At 55.7% G+C, this 16,071-nt stretch overlaps 1 protein-coding gene across 3 annotated transcripts; it reads left to right on the top strand.

Annotated features, from left to right (window-relative positions):
* Window positions 1-713: 713 nt before the first annotated feature.
* Window positions 714-16,030, top strand: LOC133277600 (carbonic anhydrase 9-like). Of its 3 annotated transcripts, XM_061469571.1 has the most exons (12): window positions 714-934; window positions 7,732-7,761; window positions 8,962-9,132; window positions 11,246-11,388; window positions 12,102-12,194; window positions 12,486-12,552; window positions 12,872-13,029; window positions 13,129-13,270; window positions 15,161-15,184; window positions 15,364-15,393; window positions 15,524-15,617; window positions 15,766-16,030. In XM_061469571.1, exons 1-12 carry the CDS (start codon window positions 814-816, stop codon window positions 15,827-15,829), a joined length of 1,137 nt encoding a protein of 378 aa, XP_061325555.1. In that variant the 5' UTR covers window positions 714-813; the 3' UTR covers window positions 15,830-16,030. The 3 variants fall into 3 exon arrangements, with proteins under 3 accessions (XP_061325555.1, XP_061325557.1, XP_061325556.1); XM_061469573.1 differs by lacking the exon at window positions 15,161-15,184 and having other exon boundaries at window positions 715-934; XM_061469572.1 differs by lacking the exon at window positions 15,161-15,184 and having other exon boundaries at window positions 716-934; window positions 13,129-13,297; window positions 15,367-15,393; window positions 15,766-16,029.
* Window positions 16,031-16,071: the final 41 nt, after the last annotated feature.

Here is a 16,071-nt window from a genome sequence, read left to right on the forward strand (position 1 = left end):
TCAGTGCAGGACCTTGTTCAAAGGTTTTTGGGATCCAGGCGCACTGTGTGCATACACTGAGCTGCACCCACATGCTTCACACCACCTGTGAGGAGAAGCAGGAAGGCAAGGCTTCTGCCCAGATTTGTGTTGTCTTCTATTCTCAAAAGGAAGAAATGCTTTTCTGAACTGTACCTCACTAAGAAGAGGGGACATGCACGGCTGAGAGGCCCATGGCCCACCACTGAAGGGACACTCATCACTGATGGATTCTTCACCCATTGCTGAGGAGAGGGAATACCTACAGCTGAGGGGTCCCAACCCCAACACTGAGGGGAGAAGACATCCATGGCCAAGGGGTCCCTCACTCATCACTGTGTTTGAGAGCCTCTCGACTGAGGGATCACTCATCCATCGCTGAGTTTGGGGACCCCCATGGATGGGGGGGGGTCTCCCACCCGTCACTGAGGACCCCCATGGCTGAAGGGTCCTACACCCATCACTGTGAACTGAGGACACCGAGTGGTCCATCACCCGTCACTGAGGATCGGGGACCCCTGCGCCTGGGCGGTGCCGCCCGGGACCACCGCGGAGTGCTCAGGCACGTCCCGGCGGGGCCGGGGTGGGCAGCCCGGTGCCCGCCGCGGTGCCGGTCGCTCACCGAGCACTCACCTGGCCGTGGTGCGCCGGGCGGGCGGCGCAGACTTTGACTCCAGCCTCTATAAAAGGTAACGGCGGTTGAGTCAGAGCCGCCGCCTCCTCCCCGCCCGCTCTCACGTACGCGCGGCCGGGCGGACACGGAGCAGCCGTCCCGCACCCGCGCACTTGCTGGAGATGAGCCGCTCCGTGCTGCGGGTCTGCCTCTTGCTCCTGGTCGCCCTGGGCCGCGCTGCCACCGGCAGCGAGAGCGACCAGGACCAGGGCGCGGAGGAACGCACGCACCCTCCGGGGAAAGGTGAGCAGGGGGTCCCCATCCTGCGCGGGGCACCCCGGTGCTGGGTTTGGGGTCCTCTGTGCACGGGGCATCCTGATGCACGGGGCTCCCCGAAGCACAGTTTGGGGTGCTTGGGAGGTCTGATGCATGGAGCACCCCAATATTGAGTTTGGGGTCCCTGATGTAAGGGGTGTGCTGATGAGCGGGGTTCCCCCTATGCTGGGTTCGGGATGCTTGATGCATAGGGCACCCCAACGCGCGCGTACTGGATTGGGGATGCCGAATGCTTTCGTGGAGTCCCCGATTCTTGGGAGCTCTCTCCTTGGTTAATTTGGGGGGCTGCTGTACCTCGCGCTGCACGTTAGTTAGGGGCCTAGGTGTGCCCCTGTGCGGGGTGTCCCTGTTGGACTGTATCCCCCCAGTATCGCTCAGTTGGAGGAGCTTCATTCCCCCCCCCAGCACGTCCCTGCCTTTGTCCCTGCTCCCGCCAACTCCTGTGCAGCCCGACCCCTGCCCAGGGGCTGGGGCTCCCGCTTGCGTCCAGCCCTTTTCCCCCACTAAATCCTCTCTGCATCAGCTGAGGGGGCTCACGGATGCTGGGGTAGGGGCAGCCGGGGCCGTGCAGCCTGTGCCTTGTACGGACCGACCGGAGGGTCCGGCCCCGGACCCGAGTGCGGCGGGACGGCGGCTGGTCCTCTTTGTCCTGCAGCATGGCCTCTTCCCAGCGGGGTCCGCCGTGCCTGGCCCTGCATCCGCGTTATCCCCGCACAGCGCAGAGGGGACGGGGTCCTGCCCCGCTGCGGAGTTGTCGGGGATCTGCCCCATGATTGCTGATGGGGCACGGGGGACGTGCGTGAACTCAGCGCTGGGTGCTATGGTGTGCTCCCCCCAGCCGAGCACTGTCTTGCTGGAAACGCGGGGGCTTTCAGACCTCAGGGTCACTGTTTCGGAGGAAAAGTCCTGGGTCTTTGGTCTTGGTTCCTTTTCTGACTGGGCACCGTGGCGCTGCCAGTGCTCAGCAGGGAGTCTGGGGCAGTGCCATGAATTTGCTCGCATGAGGCTGAGACGTTCCTGATCCTGGCTCCACTCTTCATCCCAGCCTTGCCAGAGGGGTTGTTTCCCCAGTTCAGCCTCGCAGTGCGTCCTTGGTTTTGCCTCTGGAAAGAAGTTGCCCAACCCGTGCCAGGACAGCTGCCCTGTGGTGCAAACCAGCAACCATTCGGTGCCAGGAGTTGCTTTTGTTATTGCAATGAATCACATTTCTCACCAGAGCTGCTTTTGCCGGGCTGAGCACTGGACTGAGATGGGGATGCAGATGGCCCTTGCCACAGACATGAAGTAACCCAAGGCCACAGGGTGGGAGGGCATCAGGCATTCAGCATGAATTCAGCATACTGTTGTGGTGCTGTGGCAGCGGGGTTTGGGATGGGTGGGTGCAGAGCTTGGGATGGGAATGGGAAAGGGAAGCGAGGGATAAGAAGTGGCGCTGGTGTAGGTAAGGAACAGACAGCCTGGCCCGTGCTGTATTGCTCTAGAAGCTGAAGACCTGGCTGGTCTCAGGAGCAGGTCTTGGCTGGGATCTACCAAGGCTGCTGCCAGCGCTGGGAGCTGTGTCTCAGCACCACTGCAGGGCGATGTCTGGGCTCCATCCTCCTTGAGGCTCGTGCACAAGGTGGGGCTGGTGGCCCCCACCCCTGGACACCCAGCACAAGCTGGGGCTTGTCCCTAAGGCTTTGCCATGGGGCTGCTCTCTGAAGAGCCTCTGGCTTGCTCAGTCCCGTGTTACAGGTGTCTTTGGGAAACAGCAACTTTCTTTGCCATTGCAGCCTGAGTCCTCTCTCCCTCCTATTCAGACCTGTCCTGCTCTGTGTCCTCTTCTTGCTCATTCCCTGATGCTCTTCTTCAGCTAAGCCCATTTCTCTTGCTTAATATCCCATATTCATCTTATACCCCAGCTCCAAACACTGATTTGTCCCCTGGGTTTTCCCCATTTCTATCCCTTCAGCTGGGATGGCCCTTCCTCTGCAGCGATGTGGGATTGTTTCCTTTTTCCTGTAGCATTTGCTGGGACAGTTGGGTTCACAGTGAGCAGGGATGTGCCCTTGAGTAAAGCTTGTCCTGTGCCTTCCTCCACCCAAACACTTACCCCTGTGGTGTGGAGCTAGCCTAAACTGGGGCCCTGTAGCCCCAGAGCACAAAGAACAATCCCTGTGGTGACCTGCACTGCCAGTGGTAGATTAAAGGCTGATCCTCAAGGCTTGAGTTTATAAACACAAAGGGGCTTTAATGAAGCCGGGCTTGGGAGGAATCTGTGCTCCCATGGACAGCACATGGGGTGGTGCCCTGGGCTGAAAGGACATGAGTGCTGCATGGGGTGTGTGTCTGAATGGGGAAACTAGGGCTGTGCTGGCAAAAGTAGCACTGGGTTGGCACAGCCGTCCCATAGAGAGGGTCCCTGTGGGCTTTGGAAGAAAGATGCTGGGGTTGTACAGACCCCCTGCCTGTGCCATGGCCTTGGGAGCTGGTGGTGGGCAACATGAGCACAGCATGGCAGCGAGGTAGCTTAATTAGGTTATTGCTTTCAAGGGACATGGTGCTGAATGTGTTTTGTACGCTGGCACCCGGGTGCTGTGGCTGGTCCCTGCTTTGGGACCTGCACTTTGTGCATCTCTGCATGTCCTGGCACGTCCTGGCTCACTGAGCACCAGGAATATCACCTTGATTTCCTTTTTCTCTGGGCCATGTGCTCCACTGGGACTGATTTGCAGACAGGTGCTGCTTAGTGCTCTGTGGCACATCAAGGTGCCTCTAACCTGGCATCCCCTATAAACCAGCCTCATCCTGTAGGGCACTGACCCAGGGCAGGGTCCCAGAGGGCAGGGGAAGCTCTGGCAGGATCACTGTGGCTGAGCACAGGACGCAACGTACTCAGCTGATAAGAGCAGGGTGTCTGAGCTAGGTGCGAGCCCACTCTCCTGCCCATCACACACAAGCCATCAAACTCCTGCTGGAATTCCAGGCAGGTGCCAATGGCCACGTTGCTGTCAGGCAGCAACCGCACTCTGAGTGGCACATGCTGTCAGTGTTGTCAGGTTCCCTGCAGCAGCCTCAGGCTGTGTGCCCCCTAAACTATGAAAACCTGAGGATGGAGAGGGCAGACACATAGGGCAGACCCTCTGATCACCCTCCTTATTGCCTGGCTCTGCCTCTTGCTCCGTGCAAATGATCCTGAGCCCCCCAGTTTTGTGGTGCATCCCTATGTCCCCATGACTCCTGGGAGCAGCTTGCTGCATTGGTGCCTTTCCTATGTGGGATTCGCAGCGTCCTGCGGTTGTACTGGCTCCTCAGCCTGCCAAAAGCTGCTCCGGGCTGCAGGACATGCAGAGCAGCACGCTGGTAATGGCAGCGTCTGCCTGAACTCGGCAGGAAAGTGTTGTTGGATGGTGTTGGATGTCAAGGAGGGAAGGAGGCTGGCTCTTGCAGCAGCGCCGGTATCCCAGAATGGGAGGGCCGAGAAGCAGTGAGCAACAGGGGGAGAAAGCATAAAGGAGGGAGTAAGTGAAAGGTGAAATCTCAGGCTGCTGGGGGAAGGTGTGTTTAGTACTTAGCTGGGTCTGAGGGGTTCTGCATAGCTGTGCACGGAGCCTTTGTCACCACCAGCAGCTCCTGTTGGTACCCTACTATGGTTTTCTGCTGGGACCCCTGCAAGGAGCCCTCTTCTTGCTCATCAAAGCAGCAAGGTTGTTTCCCCCCACATCTCTGTATGCTCAGAGGTAGGGCAGGGCACGCAGGGAGCTGCAGCACCCACTGCCGAGGTGCAGCCACGTCTGCTGTGGTGAGAGGTTCAGCAGCAAGGAGACCTGTCTCCGCGCGGCTTTCCGAGGGAGAGGACGTGCTCCGGCGGAGGGGAATGTGGGAGGCAGACTGGAATTATGCAAATCGACGTTTTGGAGCAGGGTAGCGGGTTAATGTTCATGACAAAGGGCTGCGAGATTGTGAATGCCCCCAAGTGGAAGGGACCGGAGTATTGCAGGGCTCATCTGAGCCATGCTGAGGCCGGGGCAGATGCTGAGCATCCAAGCTGGGCTTGCCTTGATGCTCTCTTGCAGCCCTTGATGCATGTGCCAAGGGGACCCAACCCTGCACAGATTTGCCTTGAGATGCTTCCTCGAGTGGGTGGCCGCAGCTGCGCCCAGATCCATGGGATGGGGAAACACACTCAGGTGGCCTCAGTGCATGGGTAAATGCTCATGGGTCCTCTTGGCTCTGATGCCAAGAGACCCCCAAAGAAATCCATTGTGTTGGGGTGGATTGGACTGACTCCTGGGTACAGCTGCAGCCTCCAGGGTGTTCAAAGCTGCTGAGCTGAGTAGTGGGAGGCTGTGAGGAATGTCCAGACCCCCCTTGGCTGTGGGAAGCACAGCGGGATGTGGGAGCCGGGGTGGGTGGCACTGTGCTGACACAGCAGGCAGGTACCAGCATGGTGCTATTGCTCAATCCACAATATGATGTTGGAGCTGCTTTCTGTCGAGGCAGGGTCCCTGGAGGCAAGCACAAAGTGGGGTGCCAGGGCAGGCAGCGCCAGTTGAAGCATGTGCAGAGAGTCAAGGCATCACGTACCAACCCTGGGCTGCTGTGCCTTATGTGTGCTGCGACTGCCCCAAAGCCAGTGCGTCTTGGGGCATTTCCAATGCTGCAGGAGGGGAATCCTTCCTAGAAAGCAGCAAACATGGCTCTTGTGTGCAAGCCATGGCCACCTAGTGCAGATAGTGCAGGCAGGGCAGGAGAATGGGGACAGGATGTGGTGTTGTTTCCAGAGGAGCATCCGTGTACTCTGGATTCTGGTGCATAGCCAGTGTCCAGGGACAAGGTAACCCTCATGTGAGCAGGGTGGGCCGGATGAATGCTGGGTGCACCCCAGGGCAATGCCATTCCGGCAGGCATGGCGAGAGCATTGCAGCCTGTTCCAGGGCACACGTGTTCCTGCCTGATGCTGGCTTGCCCAGCCCTCTGCTTGCTGCCCCTTCTTCATATGCCTTTGGGAGTACCCCGTGCCCAGGCAAGTGACTCCGAGCATCACTCCTGAGCGTCAGAAGTGCTGCAGAGATGAGTCACTGGTGATGGGAACAGCCCTCTGGGCTCCTTCCAGCAATGATGGGTGCCCCTGGGCACCCTCCATCCATTTTCCAGCCTGGTTTTGCCATGGCAGCTGCACCAGAGGCCCCCAGCATGCCTGGATCCTTGCTGAGAGCAGAGCAGGATCCTGCTGAGCTTGGGCTTACATAGGGCATCTGGGCCTGGGAACGCGTGCCTCTTCCTTTCTCACCCCTGAGCTGGAATCTGCTCCTATTAATAGCAAGTGGCTGTCGATAGCTGCTGTCAGCAGCAGGGAAGGGGACCAGAGCAGCTCCCCTCTTTTGTCCTGGCCCACCAAGGGACAGAGATGCACCTACTAAATGCTCCTCCATGTCCTTCATGCTTGAAGAGCTGATGAAAGTGAATGTTATGCTGTCCCTTGCTGTCGGATGTATGCACCTCTTTGCCCCAGGCATGTCCCAACCTGGTACCCTCCATTCCTGCCCTTGTGGGCTGGTATGTGGCAATAGCCTGTCTGCAATGACCAGCAAGGAGAAATCAGATGTGGAGCCCACACATTACCTGTCCTGCCAGTCAGGGCAGGGGCATAATCCTTATGGGTCGTGTTTCCCTGCTTGGGGCAAATCCAAACCCTGCAACCCTTTGCCTGGAGTTGGTTGCATGAAGAAGGGCTGGTGATAACCAAGGTGTTTGGTCATGAGCAAGTGAGTAGCAGCTCTGGGGCACCTCTAAGGCCAGCTCCAGTGATGTGCTGGGAACGTGGGCATTGCTGGCATCTCTGGGGAAGAGTGATGGTGCAAGAGCTGGTGTGTGGAGTGCTGTCATTCCCTCAAGACCTGCCCCGTGGAGGCTTGCCTCCCTCTATATCTGGGGACACCCCCAGCCATGGGAGGACACACCAGGACACATCCTGCCCTGCTGTGGCCACTGTGTGATACAGGGCATGCAGAGCTCCTGGCATGGGCTTTTCCTAGGGAAAGAGTTTGAGCACAATAGGAACCTTACACAGTTCTGTGTGGGAATCGGGGTGGTCGGGTGAGTTGGGGCCAGGGGTTGTTGGGACAGGATGCTCACTCTGGCCAGTTTTCTTGTTGCCTTCTGACCCCATGGTAGAGACACTCACTGATAAGGAAGATTAGGTTTTAGTGCTCATTTGCTTCCCCTGCTGCCAGCCCTAGTGGGAGGAGGGTGTCTGCACAATGCAATGCCCAAACTCCTCATGGTGTAAGAGATGCTTCCCCCCACACCTCCAGCATTTCAGCATCACAGGAGTGCCATCAGGACAGGAACTTCCCTGGCTGCTCTTGCTTACAGAGCCTGGGCAGGGAAGCTGCAGACCTGCCTCATTAAGTGCTTTGTGCTGGGACAGTGTGAGGTGTTGGCTGCGCCGGGGTGGCTGCAGGAGCTGCTCAGTGACGAAAGCCAGTATCTCTTATTTTTCCATTATAAGGATGATAACAAAGCGTCAAGCCCTGGGGTTTTCCCTCTGACCAACATCCACGGGAGACCTGACCCTGCTCGGAGGAGGCAATGCCCTCTGGGAGCATCCCCCTTTTCTGGGCATGGCAGGAGTGGGACAGCAAAGACACAGAGGGGAATCGAAGGCAGTGGGAGCCCAAAGACCTGCCGCTGGGTCTGGGAATGCTGCCTGGTGGAGGCGTGTTTGCTGCCAACCTTTCCCTTCCATTCATGTGGGTTTTTCTCTTCTCTTTTTTTTCCAGGTCTTGGCCACACTCACTGGAGCTATGAAGGTAAATACCCTGCAGTTACTCTGCTTTTTTCCTACCACCCAGCACACCCTGGGCCTGAGCCAGCCCTGGTTAATGATTACAGGGCTCCTGTGCGCACTCCATGGCTCACCCTTCCCTCCTGCCTGACCCCATCACTTCACCAGTGCCCAAGCCTGGGCAGAGATGGGCTGAGGAGCCGGGGGCTGCTCTGATTTGAGCAGGAAACAAGGGCTCTAACAAGGGTTTCCCCAGCCCCATGGGTGTGGGGGAATACTCCTTGGGGCAGGGCTTCTCCCTGACCCTGTGCCAATGGAAGCAGGCTGCGCTCTCCAGGCTGGACTTGCAGCCTGTGCTGGGACTTTGACCTGCCCAGGGATTAGCTGTGTCCTCACCCCTTTCACCCTCGATCCCCATCATGCCTGGCCTTGCCCTCCCATCATGGCTTGGGGGCTTCTCCACAGCATCACTGCATTGGTAGCACTAACACATCCCTTCCCACAGCAGTGGCAGGCCAGGTCCCTGCACCATTGCTCTGCTCAGGACCAGAGGCTGGCTTGGACCTGCTAATGCACAGCTCCATCTTTACAGGGTCCTATGAGAGGCTGGCCTGCAGATAGATAGACTTGGTTTTGCACTGGCCCAAGATGTGCTAGAAGCAGTCCCCTGAAATGCAAGGGGAGGTTTCTGGGGCACCAGGCATGCGTATCCCAGCAATGGCACTGGGGAGATGCGGCAAGCAGCCACCCTAGCCGTGTGAAATAGCCCTCTGAGGGGCTGTACGGGTTGCAGTTAGCAGCCCATCAGACCTGTGGCTGTGGACTCCTGTGATTCCAGCAGCACTGTGGTACATGGCTCAAGTAGCCTGATGGGTGATACCTGCCAGAGGCCAGGCTGTGCAAGGCAGGGAGCGTGTAAGGAGCTGCAGAGCAGCAGGCTCTCGCCTTGCCAAGTCCACTTGTAAATGATCTTCTCGCACTCTTCCCAAACACCCCAAAAATAGACTTTCCTGGCAGCTCACCACGCTCCGAGACCTTTCCTGATACAGCTGCATGCAGTCACATGGGGGCACAGAGCTGCTCCTGAGCTAACTTGATGGAAACTAACCTTACAACCATGGCTTATTCCCTGGCTGGTGCCTGTCCCCTTCCCCACCACCCTCTAAACCTCCTTCCTGGCTCTTTCCCCATGTGGTCTCATTCCTTCTATTCCTCCCCATACCAGACCGGAATCGCTGGAGTGAGGACTACCAGGACTGCAGGGGCACCATGCAGTCACCCATCAACATCAATATGGCCAGCACCATCTTCAGCCCCCATCTGCGGGCGATCCAGCTCTCTGGCTACAGCCTGCCTGCCAACGAGAAGCTCAAGCTGAGGAACAATGGGCACACTGGTGGGTGCAGAGGCACAGGCTGAGGCTGAAGCACAAGCACAGCCTCCTGGCAGGACCCTGATACCCTTTCCTTGGGCTCTGGGCAGGGTATTCTCTTCCAGGCTGCAGTCAAGGTGACTTCAATGCCAAAAGGGAAGTGTCGGGCTGTTGAGCCTTTACAGGTCCATGTGCTTTCTTGGCTGGAGGGCCGAAACCAGGGCATGGAGAATTCACCACTCACTGCCTTTGGGAGCTGGCTCCAGGAATTAGTTAAAACCCACATTTCCTTTAAAATTGTTCCCTGTTGTTTCTGATCCAGTTTTGCACATCAGTCCCTCCCCTGCATTTCACTTTCAAAGAACTAGTCAGTCCCTGATGTGATTTAGCCTTACCTACCTACAGTCTTTCAGGACTTCTTTAAGCCTGTGTTTCAGGATGGCATCTCAAGATCTTAAGAAACTTCTATAGGTCTTTTGTTTCCCTTCCCCAGTTTTAGAATGTTTTTGGAACCCTGGACACACCTTATTAGCATTACTTTAGCATCGGTCTCACCATGCCACGTATGGAGGAAAAAACACATCTCCTTCGTGCTCACCACATCAGGGGATGCCAGGTCCTGGTTGCTACCAGCTTTTCCTGGGAGCAAGCTGAGTGTTTTGTGCATGCTGGTGTCTGCCAGTCACCGAGCTCAGGAAAGGTGATGGGGAAAGGGAGTCGCTGTCAGTGCGGTAAGGCACCTCCTTGCCCTGATAGCTAGCGAGATGGAGCTGACCTCTGTGTATAGCAAACTCAAGAGGTCAGACTCGCTATGCACAGTCAGATCAGCCACACAGTGCATGCTCAGAGCTTTATATTATGGCTTCCTGCCCTGCAGAGTTAAACTAGTTTTGCTCAGTAGTTGCTATTTTAGACACCCTGGCATCTGATGTTGCTTGGTGTTTAGAAAAGCAGTCAGAGCATTTTCATGGCGGGGGGGGGGAAGCAGTTTCTCACATGGTTATAAGATGCCTGTTTTTTGTTCTGGCAGCTACCAGTCTGCTTTATGAAAAGCCATAAATAAATAAAACGTTGCAAGTCCAGTAAGATATTAGTACAGTCACTCCTTTTTGCAATATAAAGCATGTGTGCTGTATAAGCTTTTTCAAAGGCCTGAAAATGACTCAGGTAGGTGGTAGAAGGAATGCAGTGATTTAGATACACAATAGAAATGTGGAAGTAGATAAACTCCTGGGGAGGGAGCAGTCTCCCACTTCCCGTATTTGAGTTTTATATCTCTGAACCCAGTGGCAGGGAGCACAGCGCAGATGACTCAACACAGCTCTGTTACATGGTTAATCCCAAATCTGCACCCTAGCTCACTGAGGTGACGAAGGGACCCTTCACCTATAAAGACAGAGGAAGGAAAAGAGCTGATATTAAAAATGAGGGGGGAAAGGTGCTTAGAAGGATAGATAGCTTTTCTCAGCGCCTAGGGATGCTCCTGGTATTTTTGCTGTGTGTGCTATTGGAGTTAACTCAGCTTTTAGATTTGCCACACTGCTGCACAAGAGAGCTGTCTAAACCGTATTAAAGTAAAATATAAAACCAAGTATGTATTTATGACACTCAAAGAGGCACAATTTTAGCTCTAAATGCTTTCAGAGCATTTAATGCTTACGTGCCACCAGCTCCACTGCTGTCACACACTCACAGGCTGCTTCATTTGAAAGGTCCCAGCTCGCCAAGTGCTGCAGCTCTCTCTGTCCAGCTGCCCTCATAGGTATTCAATGCTCTGCCAGTAGCTTTCTGTCTATGGTCTCTTTATTTTCAAATACATTGTTGGATAGCTGCACTTGGAGCTGGCCCCTGGGAGCCTCTGCAGAGGGGTGCTTCATTTTCCACTGTTTTCATGGCAGCTATTTTCGAAGCTGATGCATTTACTGGGGTGTTACCGTAAAAGTTGAATGCTGCCACATTGGCACAGCTCTGGGTATTGACTTGCCCATAGCCTCACAAAAGGTGGAAAGCAAATTTGTTTGTTGTGCCCAACTTCCAGAAGCCCAGGATGATTCTTTCCCTTGAGACACCTCCTCCGCGTACCTGTGGGATGGACTGGGCTTTGTGTGGTGTTGATTGATCTATTCTGCTTCTGCAGTTGTTCTCGAGCTGCCACAGTCCATGGCCATCACTGGTGGCTATGCCCAGCAGTACCGAGCTGTGCAACTACACCTGCACTGGGGTGCAACAACAGGACCAGGCTCGGAGCACACCATCAACGGGCACCGCTTTGCTGCGGAGGTAAGGAGCCCTCGTGCCAGTGGATGCATCCTCTCCTCTCCTGGTTATGGGCAAAGAAGGTGCTGGAGTGCTGTATGCTCTTAGCACATGGCCTTGGTTGTCACTGGGTGACTGCTGTAACCCCAGCCAGGATCCCTGCTCCCTGGGCACCTCTGCAGCAGCAGAGTTCAGCGTAGGAGACCATGCATTGGTGCTGAGCCAGACTTAATGATGCAGCCTGTGGTCAGAGGAGAGGAGGAGACCACGCTCCAGGATGCTCTGGTGGTCCTGTGTCCATGCCCCTGGGCTGATGGAGCAGGAGCTGTGGTGGTCCCCGGAGCAGGGGAGACAGTTTCGCGGGTGGCTATGAGCAGCCTGCTTTGGGAGCTGCAGGGACTGTTTACTCTGTACACACTATCCTCTTGCTCTGCCAGCTCCCATCTGGTTTTATCCCTCCTTCTCTAGCTCCTGTCCTCAAACTGAGCCTGGCTCTGCAGTACAACCTCTGGTATCTGGGGCAGAGTGCTGGTTTGCTCTGTCTGACCAGAGCAGATCCTCACTCTTGCTGCTTTGCAGCAGCACATTATCTCAGTCCCAATAGCATATTCCCCTCCTAGGAGGGATGCTTGTCACGAATGCACTTTCCTTCCAGCCCTTGCTCCATCAGGCTGAAGTCCTGTGGGGATGAGCACCTCCTGACAGTGCCCATTCTGCATTGTGTGTTCCCCTTCCAGATCCACGTGGTCCACTACAACACCAAGTATGACAGCTTTAAGGAGGCCATGGTCCAGCCAGATGGCCTGGCTGTACTGGGAGCCTTCCTGGAGGTGAGTCCCATAGATCAGCCGGGGGTGAAAAGTGGCAGGAGCAGGATGAGGATGGGACTGGGGTGGGCACAGTTTGGGGAACTGACAAAGGTGCAAATGCTCCTGGGGAGAAGAGGAGGGAAAGGGCAATCCAGAGGGAAAAGCAACCCTGATAGGAGGAAGGTGTCACCAGGACAGGGTGTCTTTTACAGGGAATGGTACCTCCCTGCTGGCACTGCCATCACCAGCATCACTGGCTGGTCTCCACTAAGCCCTTGTCCTTGTCATTACCATGGGGTCTCTGTGTTGCAGATGGGACCAAGAGACAACCCGTACTATCAGGAACTCCTTGATCATATGCAGCAAATCCAAAGAGAAGGTAAGGCCCTGTCCCACACAGTTCTTGTCTCAGGGGCTGCAGCCCAGCAGGGAAACCTCCTGCACACAGAGAGAGGCTGCAGCAGGCATGTGCTCTACAGATGGGAGAAGGTGTGCACTGCACAGCTTGTACAGAAATAGCTCTCCAAGGTGCCCTCTGCTCGCACGTGCTTTCCCCTTCCTCCAGGACAATGCTGGCACCGATGGCAGCATTGTGGACCCAGGCACATGCAGTGCCAAGGTGCCCATGATCTCCGTGCTCGTCCTGCCTGTTCTCTGGGGGTTGTGCTGGTTAATTCCCACGGTGTTTATTCTCCCAGGTGAGGAAGTCTGGGTGCCTGGGTTCAACATTGCGAGTCTGCTGCCTGTCAACCTGAAATACTACTACCGCTACAACGGCTCTCTGACCACCCCTCCCTGCTACCAGACGGTGAGGTGGACAGTCTTCAACCAGACTATGATGATCTCTCGTGACCAGGTCTGTCAGGGTGATGAGCCCATGCACCATCCATGCATCCCACCCCAGTCCCCTGGCTCCCAAAGGCAGGATGCCTTTCTCATGCTGCTCTCCTTCCAGATGTTGAAGCTGATAACGAGCCTGAGGAACGATGATGGCAAACCTCTGCAGAGCAATTACCGGCAGATACAGAGCCTCCATGGGAGACTGGTGCTAGCGAGCTTCCAGCCCGCCTTCTTTGCACCAAAGCAGCTGCCTGCTGGTAAGGAGCGTATTGAGTGTGCTCAGGGTGCAGGGATGCAGAGAGAGGGCAAGGAGCAGGAGTTAAGGCATCCCGTCTCTTTAACCAGCATTTGCGTGGGTTAGCCTTGCCCACAGATGTTGTGGTCCTGCTGCAACCCTATTTCTGTGCTTCTTGCACCCTGCCCCGGGGAAGATCTAGGAAATATGTTATCCTTAGTTTTACAGAAATAAGAATACCAGGACTAGGGATGTATGGCAGGTGCTTTTAAGGTCCTTTCCAACCCTAACTATTCTGTGATTTTATGCTCCAGGGCAAGCAGCTAGGTCCTAGCATCCCAGCTAGCTTCTTCATCCCCAAACACAGGAGGCAAACTGGGTAGGAGCTGCAGAACAGGCTTGCAGCAAGCACCCCACTACCAACCCCTGTGGGAAGGGCAGTGCACGGGACCCCTCCTGAAGGCTGTGCTCTGCCTGAGGCATCCCTGTCTGCCCATTCTCGGTTTGTCCTCGAAGGTCTTTCCTGCACTGGTGGTTACCAGCGACAAGTAGAAATTCCTGTTAGCCCTCAGGTGTGACTATCGCTCTGCATCACTGAATTCGTGCCTGTTGCTGCTTTCTGAGGTCATTGGCTTTTTTTCTGTCCAACATCCTGTTCCTTCTCTGAATTGAGGGCATTTCCTACACCTCTTGTCAAGGTGACTAATAGAATCAGCACACAGGCTTGGTCCCAGACCTCAGTAACCACACACCAAGTGCAAGGCACTTCCCTTCACCATCCCACCTGCAGCCAGCTTGCTAATGGCTGCAGGCTTTTAATCACTGTGGTCCTCAGCCTGGCTAGCAGATCCCCATGTGGCACAGCATCAAATGCTTTGCTGAAGGCGGGACAGATAAAAATCTACCGCATTTTCTTTGTCTAGAATATCACTTATCAAAGAAGGATATCGGGTTAGGCTGGCATGCTCTATCTTTGGTAAACGTGCTGGATACTTTATCATGTTTTCCATTTACCTCCAAGCTTTTCTTTTACCACTTTCTTGCAGAAGCTGTTCCAAAGCCTCCAAACACTGAGGCTGGTGCAAGGGGGGAGTTGCCCAGCCCACTGTATTTTACCTCCCTCTTCTTATTTGCTATTTCTGTTCAACAACCTCCACTTTAACAAAGCCTTTGCTCCTGGAATGCCAGGATGCTGCCCCAGCACTCCCAGACGAGATTACTGGTCCCTTGCCTTGTGTGCACAGCATTGTTGGGGTTTTTACCCCACCTCGCAGTGCTGGTAACTGCCTGCTTTAGGCCTGGAGTTAGTGTACACCAAGCTGGAGTGCCATGGAGTCACGTCTGTCTTTGCTTGCCAGCACAAGCACCCACACTTGCTGATCCTTCCCCAGCCACCTCCAGTCCAGCTCCTGCCCTGGTTGCTGGAAGAAGGCAGCAGCTTTCCCACAGCAGCCGCACAGCTGGATCCAGGCTGCAGATAGTGCCATTCTGTGTGATACCCGACATAATGCAGCTGCTTAAAGCCACGCTTGTCATGGGGGTAAATATTTGCCCTCTCAGGTCCCACACATGTGTAGGGGCCACTGAGCCATCCCTATGCGGGTGCCCTGCCAACAGTGGCTGGCTGCTTCCTTCTAAGGAGCTGCTCACCATCCCACTGCAGGCTGCTGCTCCTTTTAGGGGTCTCGTGGGGGGGTTGCTGCAGTGCTCAGCTTCCCAGGCCATAGGGGAGTTCATGGTTGGGCTCAGTGAAGCTTTTGTGCGGCCCCGAGATCCTTTTTGTACCCCCTTCCCTCAATGCTCCTGAGTGGGGTGTCAGCTCACAGCATCTTGAGGGGTTATGGGAGTCTTCATGACCTGAAGCCCTGAAGACTCTGACACTCTCCTCTTGACCCTGCTGTCTCTCTTTCAGGTACTCCCAGCTCAGCTGCAACAGGTAAGTGAAGGGCTGGCACAAAGAGGGGAGGGCAGCTGAGAGGGTCTCTGCCTGGGAAGAGGGGCCCTGACACCCATGTGCTGGGCTGGGGGGGGGGGTGGCTGCCATGGTGGGTTTGCAGGGCTGCCCTAGTATCCATGCAGCAGGCTTTCATCCTCTTGTCTTTGTCTCCTTTGCAGAAGAACACTCCAGCTCTTCATTTCAAGCAGGTAAGTGTGCTCAGCTGAGGCTGCTGCTTTTGTGTCCCCTCTGCCTTTGGGCATCAGCCCGGCACCATGTCTCTTGACCAGCAGCCACTGGGGACCAGCCCAGTGTAATGTGCCTGTGCTTGGCTTGCAGGGGATGTGCTGGCCGTGCTCTTCGGGGTGCTCTTTGCCATCACGGCACTGGCCTTCCTGCTGTACATCCATAAGCAACGCAACCAGAACATGCGGTGAGCAATGGGGAGCTGCAGGAAGAGGGGTCCTATGGGGTAGCATGGATCCTGGGCATGAGTCAAGGGTGATCTATTGGGCAGCAGGATGGGTTAGCAGGGACCCCCTGCCCACTCCAACACTCACCCCTCTTCTAACCCCGTCCAGGCTGGACTCGCCGATCAAATCCAAGGTCATCTACACGGCAGCCACCACTGAGAACACCGCATGAGCCCCGCATCTCTGCGGTGGCCCCTGCCACACTGGCTCAGCCTGTCACCCCAACCTCTCCTCACTCCCACCCCGGAGGTGCTCCAGCACCCCTCGGCTGCTCGGGCTGCCCCTACGGACTGGTTTCCTGGGGCAACATTTGGCCCCAGCAGATATTTTTGTTATAAAAAGTATAAAAACCTATTAAAAAAAATTAATAGTAAAAAGCAAAACCTTCCCATGGTGTCAGGCCTCTGTGCTGCT

The sequence above is a fragment of the Pezoporus flaviventris genome, unplaced genomic scaffold, assembly GCF_033815535.1.
Source record: "Pezoporus flaviventris isolate CSIRO_AGI_PZ_B2104156 unplaced genomic scaffold, CSIRO_AGI_Pfla_v1 ptg000057l, whole genome shotgun sequence".
Lineage (NCBI taxonomy): Eukaryota > Metazoa > Chordata > Aves > Psittaciformes > Psittacidae > Pezoporus > Pezoporus flaviventris.